General features: G+C 48.4%; 1 protein-coding gene and 1 long non-coding RNA gene across 4 annotated transcripts in view; both read right to left on the bottom strand.

The window, feature by feature from the left end:
- Window positions 1-22,873, bottom strand: part of LOC118377864 (protein RUFY3-like) — a 56,870-nt gene that overhangs the window by 31,082 nt on the left and 2,915 nt on the right. For 2 of the 3 annotated variants that reach the window (XM_052479879.1, XM_052479878.1), the window contains exons 2-9: window positions 13,574-13,747; window positions 10,773-10,890; window positions 7,451-7,552; window positions 6,882-7,005; window positions 5,981-6,045; window positions 4,339-4,474; window positions 4,079-4,171; window positions 1,107-1,193 (exon numbers count right to left, since the gene is read on the bottom strand). In XM_052479879.1, the coding sequence (XP_052335839.1) occupies window positions 1,107-1,193; window positions 4,079-4,171; window positions 4,339-4,474; window positions 5,981-6,045; window positions 6,882-7,005; window positions 7,451-7,552; window positions 10,773-10,890; window positions 13,574-13,747 (899 nt within the window). Of the gene's footprint in view, window positions 1-1,106; window positions 1,194-4,078; window positions 4,172-4,338; window positions 4,475-5,980; window positions 6,046-6,881; window positions 7,006-7,450; window positions 7,553-10,772; window positions 10,891-13,573; window positions 13,991-22,873 lie in introns of those variants that run through there. The other variant, XM_052479877.1, reaches the window with a different exon arrangement.
- Window positions 14,428-20,685, bottom strand: LOC127911886 (uncharacterized). Its single transcript, XR_008079763.1, has 7 exons — window positions 20,102-20,685; window positions 19,109-19,455; window positions 18,459-18,789; window positions 17,237-18,256; window positions 16,852-17,109; window positions 16,395-16,557; window positions 14,428-14,599 (listed from the first exon to the last, which is right to left on the bottom strand). It is a non-coding gene; the product is annotated as an uncharacterized LOC127911886 (long non-coding RNA).

Raw genomic sequence — 22,873 nt, 5'->3', positions numbered from 1 at the left:
AGGCATCCATCGGTCGTTCCTAAGGCATCCATCGGTCATTCCTAAGGCATCCATCGGTCATTCCTAAGGCATCCATCGTTCATTCCTAAGGCATCCCTGAGTCTAAATATTGCTGGTACTTTGTACAACCTTCAATGTTATGTCATAATTATGTACAATTCTGGCTAATTAATTACGGTCTTTGTTAGGAAGAAATGGTCTTCACGCATTTCGCAACGAGCCAGACGGCCCAAACTGCTGCATGAACCCTGACTCTGTTTGCACGGGAACGCAAGAGAAGTGACAATTTAACTAGTTCAAGGAAATTCACGTTAGCAGGCAATGTTAACTAAATATGCAGGTTTAAAAATATATACTTGTGTATTGACATTAAGAAAGGTGTTGATGTTTATGGTTAGGTACACACATTGGTGCAACGACTGCTTTTATCGCGAATACGCTTGTTAAATCACCCGTCTGGCGAAGTAGGCTGTGATTCAATGATAAATTAACAGGCACCGCATCGATTATATGCAACGCAGGACAAGCTAGATAAACTAGTAATATCAACCGTGTGTAGTTAACTAGTGATTATGTTAAGATTGATTGTTTTTTATAAGTTAAGTTTAATGCTAGCTAGCAACTAACCTTGGCTCCTTGCTGCCCTCTATTAGGTAGTCAGCCTGCCACGCAGGCTCCTCGTGGAGTGCAATGTAAGGCAGGTGGTCAGAGCGTTGGACTAGTTAACCGAAAGGTTGCAAAAACAAATCCCCGAGCTGACAAGGTACAACTCTGTTGTTCTGCCCCTGAAGGCAGGTAACCCACCGTTCCTAGGCCGTCAGTGAAAATAAGAATTTGTTCTTAACTGTCTTGCCTAGTTAAATCATATATATATATATATATTTTTTTACACCTTTTGTTTTAATAATTCGGCAAATCAGTGTCCAAAAATATAGATTACCGATTGTTGAAAACTTGAAAATCGGCCCGAATTAAATCGGCCATTCCGATTAATCGGTCGACCTCTAATCTGCACCTCCAACTCCATGTCATGAGGGGGATAGAGAATGGAGGAAATATCTGATCCGTGTCAGGAATAAAGGGGACGAACAGAGAGAGAAACTGACCAATCGTAGCAGAGTTTCCTCCTTAAGCTGTTTGCGTGCCTCTCCCAGCACCTGGCCGTCTGCCAAGCCGTCCCCTGACCGCGACGCCTGGTGAGACAACATGGAGCACATTACATGATATACAACTCAATTATTACACCCTGCAACATACTACCAAGTACACCCTACAACATACAGCCAAGTACACCCTACAACATACAGCCAGGTACACCCTACAACATACAGCCAAGTACACCCTACAACATATAGCCAAGTACACCCTACAACATACAGTCAAGTACACCCTACACCATACAGACAGGTACACCCTACACCATACAGACAGGTACACCCTACAACATACAGACAGGTACACCCTACAACATACAGACAGGTACACCCTACAACATACAGACAGGTACACCCTACAACATACAGACAGGTACACCCGACAACATACAGCCAAGTACACCCTACAACATACAGTCAAGTACACCCTACAACATACAGCCAAGAATACCCTACAACATACAGTCAAGTACACCCTACAACATACAGCCAAGTACACCCTACAACATACAGCCAAGTACACCCTACAACATACAGCCAAGTACACCCTACAACATACAGCCAAGTACACCCTACAACATACAGCCAAGTACACCCTACAGCCAAGTACACCCTACAACATACAGCCAACACCCTACAGCCAAGTACACCCTACAACATACAGCCAAGTACACCCTACAGCATACAGCCAAGTACACCCTACAACATACAGCCAAGTACACCCTACAGCCAAGTACACCCTACAACATACAGCCAAGTACACCCTACACCCTACAGCCAAGTACACCCTACAACATACAGCCAAGTACACCCTACAACATACAGCCAAGTACACCCTACAGCATACAGCCAAGTACACCCTACAACATACAGCCAAGTACACCCTACAGCCAAGTACACCCTACAACATACAGCCAAGTACACCCTACAACATACAGCCAAGTACACCCTACAACATATAGCCAAGTACACCCTACAACATACAGCCAAGTACACCCTACAACATACAGCCAAGTACACCCTACAACATACAGCCAAGTACACCCTACAACATACAGCCAAGTACACCCTACAACATACAGCCAAATACACCCTACAACATACAGCCAAGTACACCCTACAACATACAGCCAAACACCCTACAACATACAGCCAAGTACACCCTACAACATACAGCCAAGTACACCCTACAACATACAGCCAAATACACCCTACAACATACAGCCAGTACACCCTACAGCCAAGTACACCCTACAACATACAGCCAAGTACACCCTACAACATATAGCCAAGTACACCCTACAGCCAAGTACACCCTACAACATACAGCCAAGTACACCCTACAACATACAGCCAAGTACACCCTACAACATACAGCCAAGTACACCCTACAACATACAGCCAAGTACACCCTACAACATACAGCCAAGTACACCCTACAACATACAGCCAAGTACACCCTACAACATACAGCCAAGTACACCCTACAACATACAGCCAAGTACACCCTACAACATACAGCCAAGTACACCCTACAGCCAAGTACACCTACAACATACAGCCAAGTACACCCTACACCCTACAGCCAAGTACACCCTACAGCCAAGTACACCCTACAACATACAGCCAAGTACACCCTACAGCATACAGCCAAGTACACCCTACAACATACAGCCAAGTACACCCTACAACATACAGCCAAGTACACCCTACAACATACAGCCAAATACACCCTACAACATACAGCCAAGTACACCCTACAACATACAGCCAAATACACCCTACAACATACAGCCAAATACACCCTACAACATACATCCAAGTACACCCTACAACATACAGCCAAGTACACCCTACAGCCAAGTACACCCTACAGCCAAGTACACCCTACAACATACAGCCAAGTACACCCTACAACATACAGCCAAGTACACCCAACAACATACAGCCAGGTACACCCTACACCCTACAGCCAAGTACACCCTACAACATACAGCCAAGTACACCCTACAACATACAGCCAAGTACACCCTACAGCATACAGCCAAGTACACCCTACAGCATACAGCCAAGTACACCCTACAACATACAGCCAAGTACACCCTACAGCCAAGTACACCCTACAACATACAGCCAAGTACACCCTACACCCTACAGCCAAGTACACCCTACAGCCAAGTACACCCTACAACATACAGCCAAGTACACCCTACAGCATACAGCCAAGTACACCCTACAACATACAGCCAAGTACACCCTACAGCCAAGTACACCCTACAACATACAGCCAAGTACACCCTACAACATACAGCCAAGTACACCCTACAACATACAGCCAAGTACACCCTACAACATACAGCCAAGTACACCCTACAACATACAGCCAAGTACACCCTACAACATATAGCCAAGTACACCCTACAACATATAGCCAAGTACACCCTACAACATACAGCCAAGTACACCCTACAACATACAGCCAAGTACACCCTACAACATACAGCCAAGTACACCCTACAACATACAGCCAAATACACCCTACAACATACAGCCAAGTACACCCTACAACATACAGCCAAGTACACCCTACAACATACAGCCAAGTACACCCTACAACATATAGCCAAGTACACCCTACAACATATAGCCAAGTACACCCTACAACATACAGCCAAGTACACCCTACAACATACAGCCAAGTACACCCTACAACATACAGCCAAGTACACCCTACAACATACAGCCAAGTACACCCTACAGCCAAGTACACCCTACAACCTACAGCCAAGTACACCCAACAACATACAGCCAGGTACACCCTACACCCTACAGCCAAGTACACCCTACAACATACAGCCAAGTACACCCTACAACATACACCCTACATACGAGATATTTCTGAAAATGTTTGAGGGGTGGACAACCTTGCGACTGGACTCTAGCTGGTAGGAGCTCTCCTCCTTGACTCGTTCCACATCCTCCTGTAGGGTGATGATCCGGTTGTTGGCTACTGCAAGCTGGACAGACCACACAGCAGGTTACAAACATACATTACTAATGTAGTCTACTGCAAGCTGGACAGACCACACAGCAGTGGGCTTCTAGAAAAGCACCTCTCGGCACCGTAGTGCAGTGGCAAAACGCACGGTAGAAATGAGAACCAGGTAGAAACTAACCAGCCCACCTCTTCAGTGAGCTTGGTGTTGGACTTCTCCATAGTGTCCACTTTGGCCTGCAGGTTGTTGACCGAAGCACTCAGGTGTCTGTTGAGCTCCTCAACGTAGTTCTTCTGGTCCAGGATGGCTGTGATCTGTCCATCCCTGGTGGGAGACGAGACACAATACAAAACATGTGGTAAGTAGGTAGGGCCGTGTCTCTCAACACTAGGGCCGTGTCTCTCAACACTAGGGCCGTGTCTCTCAACACTAGGGCCGTGTCTCTCTCACTAGGGCCGTGTCTCTCTCAGCGCTAGGGCCGCGTCTCTCTCAGCGCTAGGGCCGCGTCTCTCTCAGCGCTAGGGCCGCGTCTCTCTCAGCGCTAGGGCCGCGTCTCTCTCAGCGCTAGGGCCGCGTCTCTCTCAGCGCTAGGGCCGCGTCTCTCTCAGCGCTAGGGCCGCGTCTCTCTCAGCGCTAGGGCCGCGTCTCTCTAGGGCCGTGTCTCTCTAGGGCCGTGTCTCTCTAGGGCCGTGTCTCTCTAGGGCCGTGTCTCTCTAGGGCCGTGTCTCTCTAGGGCCGTGTCTCTCAGCACTAGGGCCGTGTCTCTCAACACTAGGGCCGTGTCTCTCAACACTAGGGCCGTGTCTCTCAACACTAGGGCCGTCTCTCTCAACACTAGGGCCGTGTCTCTCAACACTAGGGCCGTGTCTCTCAACACTAGGCCCGTCTCTCTCAACACTAGGGCCGTGTCTCTCAACACTAGGGCCGTGTCTCTCAACACTAGGGCCGTGTCTCTCAACACTAGGGCCGTGTCTCCTCAGCGCTAGGGCCGCGTCTCCTCAGCGCTAGGGCCGCGTCTCCTCAGCGCTAGGGCCGCGTCTCCTCAGCGCTAGGGCCGCGTCTCCTCAGCGCTAGGGCCGCGTCTCCTCAGCGCTAGGGCCGCGTCTCCTCAGCGCTAGGGCCGCGTCTCCTCAGCGCTAGGGCCGCGTCTCCTCAGCGCTAGGGCCGCGTCTCCTCAGCGCTAGGGCCGCGTCTCCTCAGCGCTAGGGCCGCGTCTCCTCAACACTAGGGCCGCGTCTCCTCAGCACTAGGGCCGTGTCTCTCAACACTAGGGCCGTGTCTCTCAACACTAGGGCCGTGTCTCTCAACACTAGGGCCGTGTCTCTCAACACTAGGGCCGTGTCTCTCAACACTAGGGCCGTGTCTCTCAACACTAGGGCCGTGTCTCTCAACACTAGGGCTGTGTCTCTCAACACTAGGGTCGTGTCTCTCTCAACACTAGGGTCGTGTCTCTCTCAACACTAGGGTCGTGTCTCTCTCAACACTAGGGTCGTGTCTCTCTCAACACTAGGGTCGTGTCTCTCTCAACACTAGGGTCGTGTCTCTCTCAACACTAGGGTCGTGTCTCTCTCAACACTAGGGTCGTGTCTCTCTCAACACTAGGGTCGTGTCTCTCTCAACACTAGGGTCGTGTCTCTCAACACTAGGGTCGTGTCTCTCAACACTAGGGTCGTGTCTCTCAACACTAGGGCCGTGTCTCTCTAGGGTCGTGTCTCCTCAACACTAGGGCCGCGTCTCCTCAGCACTAGGGCCGCGTATCCTCAACACTAGGGCCGTGTCTCCTCAGCACTAGGGCCGTGTATCCTCAAGGTGAGGAGAGGAGGAACTCACCCTTCTACAGTCTTGCTGCTGTGACCTCCATCCTTAAGATACATGGAGAAGTCTATCACCCCGACCTGGAAACAGGAAACAGACAGACACTGGCATTAACACTTCAGTTAGTTAGAGAAACACAGAATCTGGATAAATCTGTCATGTTTATAAAAGATGTGGATTGTCCCGGTCAAATGAAGGTAATACAGCCGCTTTGGAAAGTAAATGTATAGTGTACTGACTACAGTGTAAATGTATAGTGTACTGACTACAGTGTAAATGTATAGTGTACTGACTACAGTGTAAATGTATAGTGTACTGACTACAGTGTAAATGTATAGTGTACTGACTACAGTGTAAATGTATAGTGTACTGACTACAGTGTAAATGTATAGTGTACTGACTACAGTGTAAATGTATAGTGTACTGACTACAGTGTAACTACACAGTGTACTGACTACAGTGTAACTACAGTGTAAATGCAGTGTAACTACAGTGTACTGACTACAGTGTACTGACTACAGTGTAAATGCAGTGTAACTACAGTGTACTGACTACAGTGTAACCACAGTGTACTGACTACAGTGTAACTACACAGTGTACTAACTACAGTGTAAATGCAGTGTAAATGTATAGTGTACTGACTACAGTGTAACTACACAGTGTACTGACTACAGTGTAACTACAGTGTAAATGTATAGTGTACTGACTACAGTGTAACTACAGTGTAACTACAGTGTAACTACAGTGTACTGACTACAGTGTAACTACAGTGTACTGACTACAGTGTACTGACTACAGTGTAACCACAGTGTACTGACTACAGTGTAACTACAGTGTACTGACTACAGTGTAACTACAGTGTAAATGTATAGTGTACTAACTACAGTGTAACTACAGTGTAACTACAGTGTAGAACCTGTGAGTCCAGGTCTTCTCCTTTCATACAGAGGTTGGCATCGATGACGTTCAACCCAACCAGCAGCCCGGCGATCACGGCTCCCTCCTCCTCCATCATGAGAGCATTGGCCTCGTAGAACTCACTGTTAACACACACCATCGGCCTCATTAAACAACACTGTTAACACACACACACGGCCTCATTAAACAACACTGTTAACACACACACACACACCATCGGCCTCATTAAACAACACTAACACACACACGGCCTCATTAAACAACACTGTTAACACACACACGGCCTCATTAAACAACACTGTTAACGCACACACACACCATCGGCCTCATTAAACAACACTGTTAACACACACACCATCGGCCTCATTAAACAACACTGTTACACACACACACACACCATCGGCCTCATTAAACAACACTGTTAACACACACACACACCATCGGCCTCATTAAACACTGTTAACACACACACACACACACACACACACACACACACACACACACACACACACACACACGGCCTCATTGAACAACTCCCTGGCAACGTATGCGCTCTCACACACACACCTGAGCAGGTCCTTTCTGTTGATGATGGTCTTCATGTAGTCTGACAGCTTCTTCTGCATCAGGGCCAATCGCAGCCAGGCCCGCCCTCTTCCTAACGGGGTTCTGGTGAGTGACAGGGGTTTGTTTACACCAATCACATATCAACTGAACGGTGAGTGACAGAGATTTACACCAAACAGATAGCGTGTGACATCAATACAACCAATCCACACATTTCTTATTAACAAACTATAGTTTTGGCAAGTCGGTTAGGACATCTACTTTGTGCTTGACACAAGTAATTTTTCCAACAATTGTTTACAGACAGATTATTTCACTTATATCACAATTCCAGTGGGTCAGAAGTTTACATACACTAAGTTGACTGTGCCTTTAAACAGCTTGGAAAATTCCAGAAAATGGATGTAATGGCTTTAGAAGCTTCTGATAGGCTAATTGACATAATTTGAGTCAATTGGAGGTGTACCTGTGGATGTATTTCATGGTCTACCTTCAAACTCAGTGCCTCTTTGCTTGACATCATGGGAAAATCTAAAGAAATCAGCCAAGACCTCAGAAAAGAAATTGTAGACCTCCACAAGTCTGGTACCTCCTTGGGAGCAATTTCCAAATGCCTGAAGGTACCACGTTCATCTGTACAAACAATAGTACGCAAGTCTAAACACCATGGGACCACGCAGCCATCATACCGCTCAGGAAGGAGACACGTTCTGTCTCCTAGAGATGAACGTACTTTGGTGCAAAACGTGCAAATGAATCCCAGAACAACAGCAAAGGACCTTGTGAAGATGCTGGAGGAAACCGGTACAAAAGTATCTAAATCCACAGTAAAACGAGTCTTATATCCACCTAACCTGAAAGGCCGCTCAGCAAGGAAGAAGCCACTGCTCCAAAACTGCCATGAAAAAGCCAGACTACGGTTTGCAAATGCACATGGGGACAAAGATCGTACTTTGTGGAGAAATGTCCTCTGGTCTGATAAAACAAAAGTGGAAATGTTTGGTCATAATGACCATTGTTATTTTTGGAGGAAAAGGGGGAGGCTTGCAAGCCGAAGAACACCATCCCAACCGTGAAGCACGGGGTGGCAGCATCATGTTGTGGGGGTGGCAGCATCATGTTGTGGGTGTGGCAGCATCATGTTGTTGGGGTGGCAGCATCATGTTGTGGGGGTGGCAGCATCATGTTGTGGGGGTGGCAGCATCATGTTGTGGGATGCTTTGCTGCTGGAGGGACTGGTGCACTTCACAAAATAGATGGCATCATGAGGATGGAAAATTATGTTGCTTCAATATTTCCACATCTCAAGACATCAGTAAGGAAGTTAAAGCTTGGTCGCAAATGGGTCTTCCAAACGGACAATGACCCCAAGCATACTTCCAAAGTTGTGGCAAAAAGTCAAGGTATTGGAGTGGCCATCACAAAGCCCTGACCTCAAACCTATCAATGATATAGAACATTTGTGGGCAGAACTGAAAAAGCATGTGCGAGTAAGGAGGCCTACAAACCTGACTCCGTTACACCAGCTCAGGAGGAATGGGACAAAATTCACCCAACTTATTGTGGGAAGCTTGTGGAAGGCTACCCAAAACTTTTGACCCAAGTTAAACAATTTAAAAGGCAATGCTACCAAATCCTAATTGAGTGTATGTAAACTTCTGACCCACTGAGAATGTAATGAAGGAAATAAAAGCTGAAATAAAATCACTCTACTATTGTGACATTAGATGCAGTCTTAGGGACGGCGTTGGTCAGACAGGAAGAGGACATTAGGGACGGCGTCGGTCAGACAGGAAGAGGACATTAGGGACGGCGTCAGTCAGGCGGGAAGAGGACATTAGGGACGGCGTTAGTCAGAAGGGAATTAGGACGTTAGGGAGGACATTAGTCAGCGTTAGTCAGGAAGAGGACATTAGGGGGACGGCGTTAGTCAGGAAGAGGACATTAGGGACGGCGTTAGTCACGTTAGGGAAGAGGACATTAGGGACGGCGTTAGTCAGACGGGAAGAGGACATTAGGGACGGCGTTAGTCAGGAAGAGGACATTAGGGACGGCGTTAGTCAGGAAGAGGACATTAGGGACGGCGTTAGTCAGGAAGAGGACATTAGGGACGGCGTTAGTCAGGAAGAGGACATTAGGGACGGCGTTAGTCAGGAAGAGGACATTAGGGACGGCGTTAGTCAGGAAGAGGACATTAGGGACGGCGTTAGTCAGGAAGAGGACATTAGGGACGGCGTTAGTCAGGAAGAGGACATTAGGGACGGCGTTAGTCAGGAAGAGGACATTAGGGACGGCGTTAGTCAGGAAGAGGACATTAGGGACGGCGTTAGACAGGAAGAGGACATTAGGGACGGCGTTAGTCAGGAAGAGGACATTAGGGACGGCGTTAGTCAGGAAGAGGACATTAGGGACGGCGTTAGTCAGGAAGAGGACATTAGGGACGGCGTTAGTCAGGAAGAGGACATTAGGGACGGCGTTAGTCAGGAAGAGGACATTAGGGACGGCGTTAGACAGGAAGAGGACATTAGGGACGGCGTTAGTAGACAGGAAGAGGACATTAGGGACGGCGTTAGACAGGAAGAGGACATTAGGGACGGCGTTAGTCAGGAAGAGGACATTAGGGACGGCGTTAGTCAGGAAGAGGACATTAGGGACGGCGTTAGTCAGACGGGAAGAGGACATTAGGGACGGCGTTAGTCAGACGGGAAGAGGACATTAGGGACGGCGTTAGTCAGGAAGAGGACATTAGGGACGGCGTTAGACAGGAAGAGGACATTAGGGACAGCGTTAGACAGGAAGAGGACATTAGGGACGGTGGCAGTCAGGAAGAGGACATTAGGGACGGCGTTAGACAGGAAGAGGACATTAGGGACGGCGTTAGACAGGAAGAGGACATTAGGGACGGCGTTAGACAGGAAGAGGACATTAGGGACGGCGTTAGACAGGAAGAGGACATTAGGGACGGCGTTAGACAGGAAGAGGACATTAGGGACGGCGTTAGACAGGAAGAGGACATTAGGGACGGCGTTAGTCAGGAAGAGGACATTAGGGACGGCGTTAGTCAGGAAGAGGACATTAGGGACGGCGTTAGTCAGGAAGAGGACATTAGGGACGGCGTTAGTCAGACGGGAAGAGGACATTAGGGACGGCGTTAGACAGGAAGAGGACATTAGGCACAGCATTAGACAGGAAGAGGACATTAGGGACAGCGTTAGTCAGGAAGAGGACATTAGGGACGGTGGCAGTCAGGAAGAGGACATTAGGGACGGCGTTAGACAGGAAGAGGACATTAGGGACGGCGTTATTCAGGCGCAGGTCTTACTTGAGTCCTGGCAGGTCTTTGACGCTGGCGGTGATCTCTCCAGCCTCAGGGGTGAGTTTCTCCACCAGCTCCAGGGCCCCCCAGAAAGACTTGTTCTGCCCCAGGAACGTCTTTTTGGCTGAGGGGGTCGGTAGAGGGAACGTTAGGCCAACAATACTACACAACACCAATGCTAAGATCATCCTGACAGGGCACTTCTAAGCATCCTGAATGTACAGAATCAGTAGGTTATAAATCCAGGAACGTCTTCTTGGCTGAGGGGGTCGGCAGAGGAAGAGGGTTTGAGGACAAGCGGATGAGGGGTGTTAGGCAGAGGAAGAGGGTTTGAGGACAAGCGGATGAGGGGTGTTTAGACAGAGGAAGAGGGTTTGAGGACAAGCGGATGAGGGGTGTTAGGCAGAGGAAGAGGGTTTGAGGACAAGCGGATGAGGGGTGTTAGACAGAGGGTCTAGTTAAGACCAAGAAAGCTTTAGGTTTCCTTTTTTACGCTTAAAACCTCTGGGCTAAACTCTTCTTCTAAGTTGCGTAAATGTACAAAACCAATAGCTTGTTTCACATACATACAGATCCTTCAGAAAGTATTCACACCCCTTGACTTATCACACATTTTGTTTTGTTACAGCCTGAATTCAAAATGGATTAAAACAAAAAGTCACCCATCTACACCCATCATAAAGTGAAAACATAGTTAGACCGTTTTTCAAATTTATTGAAAATTAAACAGAAATATCTAAATTTACATAAGTGGTTCACACCCCTGAGTCAAGACACGTTAGAATCACCTTTGTCATAGATTACAGCTGTGAGTCTTTCTGGGTAAGTCTCTAAGAGTGATGACAGCTGTGAGTCTATAAAAGCTTTGCACACCTGGATTGTACAATATTTGCACATTATTCTTTTTTAAATTCTTCAACCTCTGTCAAGTTGGTTGTTGATTATGATAAACCGACATTTTCAATGCAATTTAATTTCAATTTAAGTCAAAACTTTAACACGGCCACTCAGGAACATTCAACATCGTCTTGGTAAGCAACTCCACTCTAGATCTGGCCTTGTGTTTTAGGTTATTGTCCTGCTGAAAGGTTAATTCATCTCCTAATGTCTGGTGGAAAGAAGACTGAACTAGGTTTTCCTCGAGGATTTTCCCTGTGCTTAGCTCTATTTCGTTTCTTTGTATTCTAAAGAACTCCCTTGTCCTTGCCGATGACAAGCACACCCATAACATGATGCAGCCACCACCATGCTTGATTTGCCTCAAACACTTTGTATTCAGGACATGAAGTTAATTCCTTTCCCATATTCTTTGCAGTTTTACTTTAGTGCCTTATTGCAAACAGGAAGCTGGTTTAGGAATATTTGTATTTTGTACAGGCTTCCTTCTTTTCACTCTGTCCATTAGGTTAGTATTGTGGAGTAACTACAATGTTGTTGATCCATCCTCAGTTTTCTCCTCTCACAGCCATTAAAATCTGTAACTGTTTTAAAGTCACCATTGACCTCATGGTGAAATCCCTGAGCGGTTGAAAAACATCCCTGGTCCTTGTGGTTGAGTCTGTGTTTGAAATTCCCTGAGGGACCTTAGAGATAATTATATGTGTGGGGCATCAGAGATGAGGGAGTCATTCAGAAACCATGTTAACCTGTTACTCCTACCCCTTACTTTTTCGAACATTCTGTTAAAAATCGCGCAACATTTCAGCGCCCTGCTACTCATGCCAGGAATATAGTATATGCATATGGTTAGTATGTGTGGATAGAAAACACTCAGACGTTTATAAAACTGGTTAAATCACGGCTGTGACTATAACAGAACGTGCGTTTCATCGAAAAGCGCAGGAAAATCTGATCACTGAAAATTGGAAAATATATCAATGCGCCACTTGCATGAATTGTCTATGGGAAAGCAAATTACCTGGAGCCGAGATTGCAATTCCTACAGCTTCCACACGATGTCAACAGTCTTGTCATTTGCCTAGGCTTTGTTTCTTGGTCAAACGAAGAAGAGACAGCCGATTTCTTCAGGTCTCGGGCCGGATATTTTGGTTGAGATTTACCCGGACATTATTTCCAGACGTACCCCTATAGAATATACATCGCCTCGTGATCAATTTGATCGCTTATTAACGTTTACTAATACCTAAAGTTGCATTACAAAAGTATTTAAGTGTTTTGTGAAAGTTTATCGTCTACTTTTTTTATTTAAAAAAATGACGTTACGTCACACAGTCTTCATAGATCGATATCTAGGCTATATATGGACCGATTTAATCGAAAAAAAAAGACCCAATAGTGATTATGGGACATCTAGGAGTGCCAACAAAGAAGATGGTCAAAGGTAATGAATGTTTTATATTTTATTTGTGCGGTTTGTGTAGCGACGACTATGCTAATTATTTTGTTTATGTCCCCTGCAGGTCTTTTGGGGTGTTACATGCTATCAGATAATAGCTTCTCATGCTTTCGCCGAAAAGCATTTTAAAAATCTGACTTGTTGCCTGGATTCACAACGAGTGTAGCTTTAATTCAATACACTGCATGTGTATTTTAATGAACGTTTGAGTTTTAACTAGTACTATTAGCATTTAGCGTAGCGCATTTGCATTTCCAGATGTCTAGATGGGACGCCTGCGTGCCAGGTAGGAGCAAGAGGTTAAACACTATTATTGAACACAGAGAGGCCATGCATCAGAGATGAGGATTTTCACTCTAAACGAGTTGGTAAAGATAGCACAAACAGATCTGGGACCAGGCGAGAAACAAACAATAACATAGCTATAGCTACAGCTGTAACACGTCCTTACTTTTGAGTCCGTGTTTGAGGCAGTGCTCCATGACCACGAAGAACTGCTGTAACGGAGCGTAGTCCGAGTCCAGGGTCCTGCCCAGGTTCAGGGCCGACTCAATCAGACCCTTGATGCTCAGCTTAGCCATGTTCATCAGGTTCAACCGCTCGATGGCTATAGGGTCCTTCGGATCTGGAGTGACAGAGAGAGAGAAGGGGACACAAAGGAGGCAGGAGACATAGGAGAGAAAGAGGAAGAGATTTGAGCAACACACACCCTGGTACAAACATACATTGGTCACCATGGCAACAGCTGAAGGCAGAGCATATCAAAACTGAGAAGGGGAGGTGACCTGCTCCCAATAGACAGAGAGGACGTCGCTGCTGTCATTTCAACCTGCTCCCAGAGAGAGGACATCACTGCTGTCATTTCAACCTGCTCCCAATAGACAGAGAGGGGACGTCGCTGCTGTCATTTCAACCTGCTCCCAGAGAGGGGACGTCGCTGCTGTCATTTCAACCTGCTCACAGAGAGAGGATATCACTGCTGTCATTTCAACCTGCTCCCAGAGAGAGGACATCACTGCTGTCATTTCAACCTGCTCCCAGAGAGAGGACATCACTGCTGTCATTTCAACCTGCTCCCAGAGAGAGGACATCGCTGCTGTCATTTCAACCTGCTCCCAATAGACAGAGAGGACATCACTGCTGTCATTTCAACCTGCTCCCAGAGAGGACATCACTGCTGTCATTTCAACCTGAGAGAGGGGACATCACTGCTGTCATTTCAACCTGCTCCCCAGAGGGGACATCACTGCTGTCATTTCAACCTGCTCCCAGAGGAGGACATCACTGCTGTCATTTCAACCTGCTCCCAGAGAGAGGACATCGCTGCTGTCATTTCAACCTGGTCCCAGTAGACAGAAAGAGGACATCACTGCTGTCATTTCAACCTGCTCCCAATAGACAGAGAGAGGACATCACTGCTGTCATTTCAACCTGCTCCCAGTAGACAGAGAGAGGACATCACTGCTGTCATTTCAACCTGCTCCCAATAGACAGAGAGAGGACATCACTGCTGTCATTTCAACCTGCTCCCAGAGAGAGGACATCACTGCTGTCATGTCAACCTGCTCCCAGAGAGAGGACATCGCTGCTGTCATTTCAACCTGCTCCCAATAGACAGAGGACATCGCTGCTGTCATTTCAACCTGCTCCCAGTAGACAGAGAGAGGACATCACTGCTGTCATTTCAACCTGCTCCCAATAGACAGAGAGAGGACATCACTGCTGTCATTTCAACCTGCTCCCAGAGAGAGGACATCGCTGCTGTCATTTCAACCTGGTCCCAGTAGACAGAGAGAGGACATCACTGCTGTCATTTCAACCTGCTCCCAATAGACAGAGAGAGGACATCACTGCTGTCATTTCAACCTGCTCCCAGTAGACAGAGAGAGGACATCACTGCTGTCATTTCAACCTGCTCCCAATAGACAGAGAGAGGACATCACTGCTGTCATTTCAACCTGCTCCCAGAGAGAGGACATCACTGCTGTCATGTCAACCTGCTCCCAGGACATCGCTGCTGTCATTTCAACCTGTTCCCAATATGACAGAGAGAGGACATCGCTGCTGTCATTTCAACCTGCTCCCAGAGAGAGGACATCGCTGCTGTCATTTCAACCTGCTCCCAATAGACAGAGAGAGGACGTCGCTGCTGTCATTTCAACCTGCTCCCAATAGACAGAGAGAGGACATCACTGCTGTCATTTCAACCTGCTCCCAGAGAGAGGACATCACTGCTGTCATTTCAACCTGCTCCCAGAGAGAGGACATCACTGCTGTCATGTCACCTGCTCCCAGAGAGAGGACATCGCCTGTCATTTCAACCTGTTCCCAATAGACAGAGAGAGGACATCGCTGCTGTCATTTCAACCTGCTCCCAGAGGACATCGCTGCTGTCATTTCAACCTGCTCCCAATAGACAGAGAGAGGACATCGCTGCTGTCATTTCAACCTGCTCCCAATAGACAGAGAGAGGACATCACTGCTGTCATTTCAACCTGCTCCCAGAGAGGACATCACTGCTGTCATTTCAACCTGCTCCCAATAGACAGAGAGGACATCACTGCTGTCATTTCAACCTGCTCCCAGAGAGAGGACATCACTGCTGTCATGTCAACCTGCTCCCAGAGAGGACATCCTGCTGTCATTTCAACCTGTTCCCAATAGACAGAGAGAGGACATCGCTGCTGTCATTTCAACCTGCTCCCAGAGAGAGGACATCGCTGCTGTCATTTCAACCTGCTCCCAATAGACAGAGAGGACATCGCTGCTGTCATTTCAACCTGCTCCCAAGAGACAGAGAGGACATCACTGCTGTCATTTCAACCTGCTCCCAGAGAGAGGACATCACTGCTGTCATTTCAACCTGCTCCCAGAGAGAGGACATCACTGCTGTCATGTCAACCTGCTCCCAGAGAGAGGACATCGCTGCTGTCATTTCAACCTGTTCCCAATAGACAGAGAGAGGACATCGCTGCTGTCATTTCAACCTGCTCCCAGAGAGAGGACATCGCTGCTGTCATTTCAACCTGCTCCCAATAGACAGAGAGGACGTCGCTGCTGTCATTTCAACCTGCTCCCAGAGAGAGGACATCACTGCTGTCATTTCAACCTGCTCCCAATAGACAGAGAGGGGACGTCGCTGCTGTCATTTCAACCTGCTCCCAGAGAGGGGACGTCGCTGCTGTCATTTCAACCTGCTCACAGAGAGAGGATATCACTGCTGTCATTTCAACCTGCTCCCAGAGAGAGGACATCACTGCTGTCATTTCAACCTGCTCCCAGAGAGAGGACATCACTGCTGTCATTTCAACCTGCTCCCAGAGAGAGGACATCGCTGCTGTCATTTCAACCTGCTCCCAATAGACAGAGAGAGGACATCACTGCTGTCATTTCAACCTGCTCCCAGAGAGAGGACATCACTGCTGTCATTTCAACCTGCTCCCAGAGAGGGGACATCACTGCTGTCATTTCAACCTGCTCCCAGAGAGGGGACATCACTGCTGTCATTTCAACCTGCTCCCAGAGAGAGGACATCACTGCTGTCATGTCAACCTGCTCCCAGAGAGAGGACATCGCTGCTGTCATTTCAACCTGGTCCCAGTAGACAGAAAGAGGACATCACTGCTGTCATTTCAACCTGCTCCCAATAGACAGAGAGAGGACATCACTGCTGTCATTTCAACCTGCTCCCAGTAGACAGAGAGAGGACATCACTGCTGTCATTTCAACCTGCTCCCAATAGACAGAGAGAGGACATCACTGCTGTCATTTCAACCTGCTCCCAGAGAGAGGACATCACTGCTGTCATGTCAACCTGCTCCCAGAGAGAGGACATCGCTGCTGTCATTTCAACCTGCTCCCAATAGACAGAGGACATCGCTGCTGTCATTTCAACCTGCTCCCAGTAGACAGAGAGAGGACATCACTGCTGTCATTTCAACCTGCTCCCAATAGACAGAGAGAGGACATCACTGCTGTCATTTCAACCTGCTCCCAGAGAGAGGACATCGCTGCTGTCATTTCAACCTGGTCCCAGTAGACAGAGAGGACATCACTGCTGTCATTTCAACCTGCTCCCAATAGACAGAGAGGACATCACTGCTGTCATTTCAACCTGCTCCCAGTAGACAGAGAGAGGACATCACTGCTGTCATTTCAACCTGCTCCCAATAGACAGAGAGAGGACATCACTGCTGTCATTTCAACCTGCTCCCAGAGAGAGGACATCACTGCTGTCATGTCAACCTGCTCCCAGAGAGAGGACATCGCTGCTGTCATTTCAACCTGTTCCCAATAGACAGAGAGAGGACATCGCTGCTGTCATTTCAACCTGCTCCCAGAGAGAGGACATCGCTGCTGTCATTTCAACCTGCTCCCAATAGACAGAGAGAGGACATCGCTGCTGTCATTTCAACCTGCTCCCAATAGACAGAGAGAGGACATCACTGCTGTCATTTCAACCTGCTCCCAGAGAGAGGACATCACTGCTGTCATTTCAACCTGCTCCCAGAGAGAGGACATCACTGCTGTCATGTCAACCTGCTCCCAGAGAGAGGACATCGCTGCTGTCATTTCAACCTGTTCCCAATAGACAGAGAGAGGACATCGCTGCTGTCATTTCAACCTGCTCCCAGAGAGAGGACATCGCTGCTGTCATTTCAACCTGCTCCCAATAGACAGAGAGAGGACATCGCTGCTGTCATTTCAACCTGCTCCCAATAGACAGAGAGAGGACATCACTGCTGTCATTTCAACCTGCTCCCAGAGAGAGGACATCACTGCTGTCATTTCAACCTGCTCCCAATAGACAGAGAGAGGACATCACTGCTGTCATTTCAACCTGCTCCCAGAGAGAGGACATCACTGCTGTCATGTCAACCTGCTCCCAGAGAGAGGACATCGCTGCTGTCATTTCAACCTGTTCCCAATAGACAGAGAGAGGACATCGCTGCTGTCATTTCAACCTGCTCCCAGAGAGAGGACATCGCTGCTGTCATTTCAACCTGCTCCCAATAGACAGAGAGAGGACATCGCTGCTGTCATTTCAACCTGCTCCCAATAGACAGAGAGAGGACATCACTGCTGTCATTTCAACCTGCTCCCAGAGAGAGGACATCACTGCTGTCATTTCAACCTGCTCCCAGAGAGAGGACATCACTGCTGTCATGTCAACCTGCTCCCAGAGAGAGGACATCGCTGCTGTCATTTCAACCTGTTCCCTAGACAGAGAGAGGACATCGCTGCTGTCAACCTGCTCCCAGAGAGAGGACATCGCTGCTGTCATTTCAACCTGCTCCCAATAGACAGAGAGAGGACATCGCTGCTGTCATTTCAACCTGCTCCCAATAGACAGAGAGAGGACATCACTGCTGTCATTTCAACCTGCTCCCAGAGAGAGGACATCACTGCTGTCATTTCAACCTGCTCCCAATAGACAGAGAGAGGACATCACTGCTGTCATTTCAACCTGCTCCCAGAGAGAGGACATCGCTGCTGTCATTTCAACCTGCTCCCAGAGAGAGGACATCACTGCTGTCATTTCAACCTGCTCCCAGAGAGAGGACATCACTGCTGTCATTTCAACCTGCTCCCAGAGAGAGGACATCACTGCTGTCATTTCAACCTGCTCCCAATAGACAGAGAGGACATCACTGCTGTCATTTCAACCTGCTCCCAGAGAGAGGACATCGCTGCTGTCATTTCAACCTGCTCCCAGAGAGAGGACATCGCTGCTGTCATTTCAACCTGCTCCCAGAGAGAGGACATCGCTGCTGTCATTTCAACCTGCTCCCAGAGAGAGGACATCACTGCTGTCATTTCAACCTGCTCCCAGAGAGAGGACATCACTGCTGTCATTTCAACCTGCTCCCAGAGAGAGGACATCACTGCTGTCATTTCAACCTGCTCCCAGAGAGAGGACATCACTGCTGTCATTTCAACCTGCTCCCAATAGACAGAGAGAGGACATCACTGCTGTCATTTCAACCTGCTCCCAATAGACAGAGAGAGGACATCACTGCTGTCATTTCAACCTGCTCCCAATAGACAGAGAGAGGACATCACTTCTGTCATTTCAACCTGCTCCCAGTAGACAGAGAGAGGACATCACTGCTGTCATTTCAACCTGCTCCCAGAGAGAGGACATCACTGCTGTCATTTCAACCTGCTCCCAGAGAGAGGACATCGCTGCTGTCATTTCAACCTGCTCCCAGTAGACAGAGAGAGGACATCACTGCTGTCATTTCAACCTGCTCCCAGTAGACAGAGAGAGGACATCGCTGCTGTCATTTCAACCTGCTCCCAGAGAGAGGACATCGCTGCTGTCATTTCAACCTGCTCCCAGAGAGAGGACATCGCTGCTGTCATTTCAACCTGCTCCCAGAGAGAGGACATCACTGCTGTCATTTCAACCTGCTCCCAATAGACAGAGAGAGGACATCGCTGCTGTCATTTCAACCTGCTCCCAGTAGACAGAGAGAGGACATCGCTGCTGTCATTTCAACCTGCTCCCAGTAGACAGAGAGAGGACATCACTGCTGTCATTTCAACCTGCTCCCAGAGAGAGGACATCGCTGCTGTCATTTCAACCTGGTCCCAGTAGACAGAGAGAGGACATCGCTGCTGTCATTTCAACCTGCTCCCAGTAGACAGAGAGAGGACCACTGCTGTCATTTCAACCTGCTCCCAGTAGACAGAGAGAGGACATCACTGCTGTCATTTCAACCTGCTCCCAGAGAGGGGACATCACTGCTGTCATTTCAACCTGCTCCCAGTAGACAGAGAGAGGACATCGCTGCTGTCATTTCAACCTGCTCCCAGAGAGAGGACATCACTGCTGTCATTTCAACCTGCTCCCAGAGAGAGGACATCGCTGCTGTCATTTCAACCTGCTCCCAATGGACAGAGAGAGGACATCGCTGCTGTCATTTCAACCTGCTCCCAATGGACAGAGAGAGGACATCACTGCTGTCATTTCAACCTGCTCCCAGTAGACAGAGAGAGGACATCGCTGCTGTCATTTCAACCTGCTCCCAGAGAGAGGACATCACTGCTGTCATTTCAACCTGCTCCCAGAGAGAGGACATCGCTGCTGTCATTTCAACCTGCTCCCAGTAGACAGAGAGAGGACATCACTGCTGTCATTTCAACCTGCTCCCAGAGAGAGGACATCACTGCTGTCATTTCAACCTGCTCCCAGAGAGAGGACATCGCTGCTGTCATTTCAACCTGCTCCCAATAGACAGAGAGAGGACATCACTGCTGTCATTTCAACCTGCTCCCAGAGAGAGGACATCGCTGCTGTCATTTCAACCTGCTCCCAGTAGACAGAGAGAGGACATCACTGCTGTCATTTCAACCTGCTCCCAGAGAGAGGACATCACTGCTGTCATTTCAACCTGCTCCCAGAGAGAGGACATCGCTGCTGTCATTTCAACCTGCTCCCAGTAGACAGAGAGAGGACATCACTGCTGTCATTTCAACCTGCTCCCAGAGAGAGGACATCGCTGCTGTCATTTCAACCTGGTCCCAGTAGACAGAGAGAGGACATCACTGCTGTCATTTCAACCTGCTCCCAGTAGACAGAGAGAGGACCACTGCTGTCATTTCAACCTGCTCCCAGTAGACAGAGAGAGGACATCGCTGCTGTCATTTCAACCTGCTCCCAGAGAGAGGACATCACTGCTGTCATTTCAACCTGCTCCCAGTAGACAGAGAGAGGACATCGCTGCTGTCATTTCAACCTGCTCCCAGAGAGAGGACATCACTGCTGTCATTTCAACCTGCCCCCAGAGAGAGGACATCGCTGCTGTCATTTCAACCTGCTCCCAATGGACAGAGAGAGGACATCGCTGCTGTCATTTCAACCTGCTCCCAATAGACAGAGAGAGGACATCACTGCTGTCATTTCAACCTGCTCCCAGAGAGGGGACATCACTGCTGTCATTTCAACCTGCTCCCAATGGACAGAGAGAGGACATCACTGCTGTCATTTCAACCTGCTCCCAGAGAGGGGACATCACTGCTGTCATTTCAACCTGCTCCCAGAGAGAGGACATCACTGCTGTCATTTCAACCTGCTCCCAGAGAGAGGACATCACTGCTGTCATTTCAACCTGCTCCCAGAGAGAGGACATCACTGCTGTCATTTCAACCTGCTCCCAATAGACAGAGAGAGGACGTTTTTTCCGATTTTTATAATGACTAATGACACAAATTGAGTGAATTCCTTCCTACAAATATAAAATGGTATCTGGCTTGATGACAAACTGTCATTTAAAAAACATGGTCACTGAGCTTATGAAATCAAAATCAAAAGGAACAGAAAACTAAACATCCCAAATATAATCTGGCAAAAAATAATACTTCAGATCAGTTATAGAACCCAATGCCCTCTATCCTCGAGATGTTTCTACAACTTGGAGTCCAACAGTGGTAAATCCAATTGACTGGACATGATTTGGAAAAGCACACACCTGCATATATATGTGGATATGATGAAGCAACATCTCAAGACATCAGTCAGGAAGTTAAAGCTTGGTCACAAATGGGTCTTTCAAATGGACGAGTGACCCTCAAGCCTACTTAAAAAGTTGTGCTACCACGCTGTGTTGCTACCACGCTGTGTTGCTACCACGTTGTGTTGCTACCACGTTGTGTTGCTACCACGCTGTGTTGCTACCACGCTGTGTTGCTACCACGCTGTGTTGCTACCACGCTGTGTTGCTACCACGCTGTGTTGCTACCACGTTGTGTTGCTACCACGCTGTGTTGCTACCACGCTGTGTTGCTACCACGCTGTGTTGCTACCACGTTGTGTTGCTACCACGCTGTGTTGTGTTGCTACCACGTTGTGTTGCTACCACATTGTGTTGCTACCACATTGTGTTGCTACCACATTGTGTTGCTACCACATTGTGTTGCTACCACATTGTGTTGCTACCACGCTGTGTTGCTACCACGCTGTGTTGCTACCACGCTGTGTTGCTACCACGCTGTGCTGCTACCACGCTGTGCTGCTACCACGCTGTGTTGCTACCACGCTGTGTTGCTACCACGCTGTGTTGCTACCACGCTGTGTTGCTACCACGCTGTGACGCTACCACGCTGTGTTGCTACCACGCTGTGTTGCTACCACGCTGTGTTGCTACCACGCTGTGTTGCTACCACGCTGTGCTGCTACCACGCTGTGCTGCTACCACGCTGTGTTGCTACCACGCTGTGACGCTGTGTTGCTACCACGCTGTGTTGCTACCACGCTGTGTTGCTACCACGCTGTGTTGCTACCACGCTGTGACGCTGTGTTGCTACCACGCTGTGTTGCTACCACGCTGTGTTGCTACCACACTGTGTTGCTACCACACTGTGTTGCTACCACGTTGTGTTGCTACCACACTGTGACGCTGTGTTGCTACCACGCTGTGTTGCTACCATGCTGTGTTGCTACCACGCTGTGTTGCTACCATGCTGTGTTGCTACCACGCTGTGTTGCTACCACGCTGTGACGCTACCACGCTGTGTTGCTACCATGCTGTGTTGCTACCACGCTGTGTTGCTACCATGCTGTGTTGCTACCACGTTGTGTTGCTACCACGTGTTGCTACCACGCTGTGTTGCTACCATGCTGTGTTGCTACCACGCTGTGACGCTGTGTTGCTACCACGCTGTGTTGCTACCATTCTGTGTTGCTACCACGTTGTGTTGCTACCATGCTGTGTTGCTACCACGCTGTGTTGCTACCACGCTGTGACGC

Source organism: Oncorhynchus keta, chromosome 25, assembly GCF_023373465.1.
Source record: "Oncorhynchus keta strain PuntledgeMale-10-30-2019 chromosome 25, Oket_V2, whole genome shotgun sequence".
NCBI classification, from domain to species: Eukaryota; Metazoa; Chordata; class Actinopteri; order Salmoniformes; family Salmonidae; genus Oncorhynchus; species Oncorhynchus keta.
This window is presented reverse-complemented; position numbering and strand designations above follow the sequence as displayed.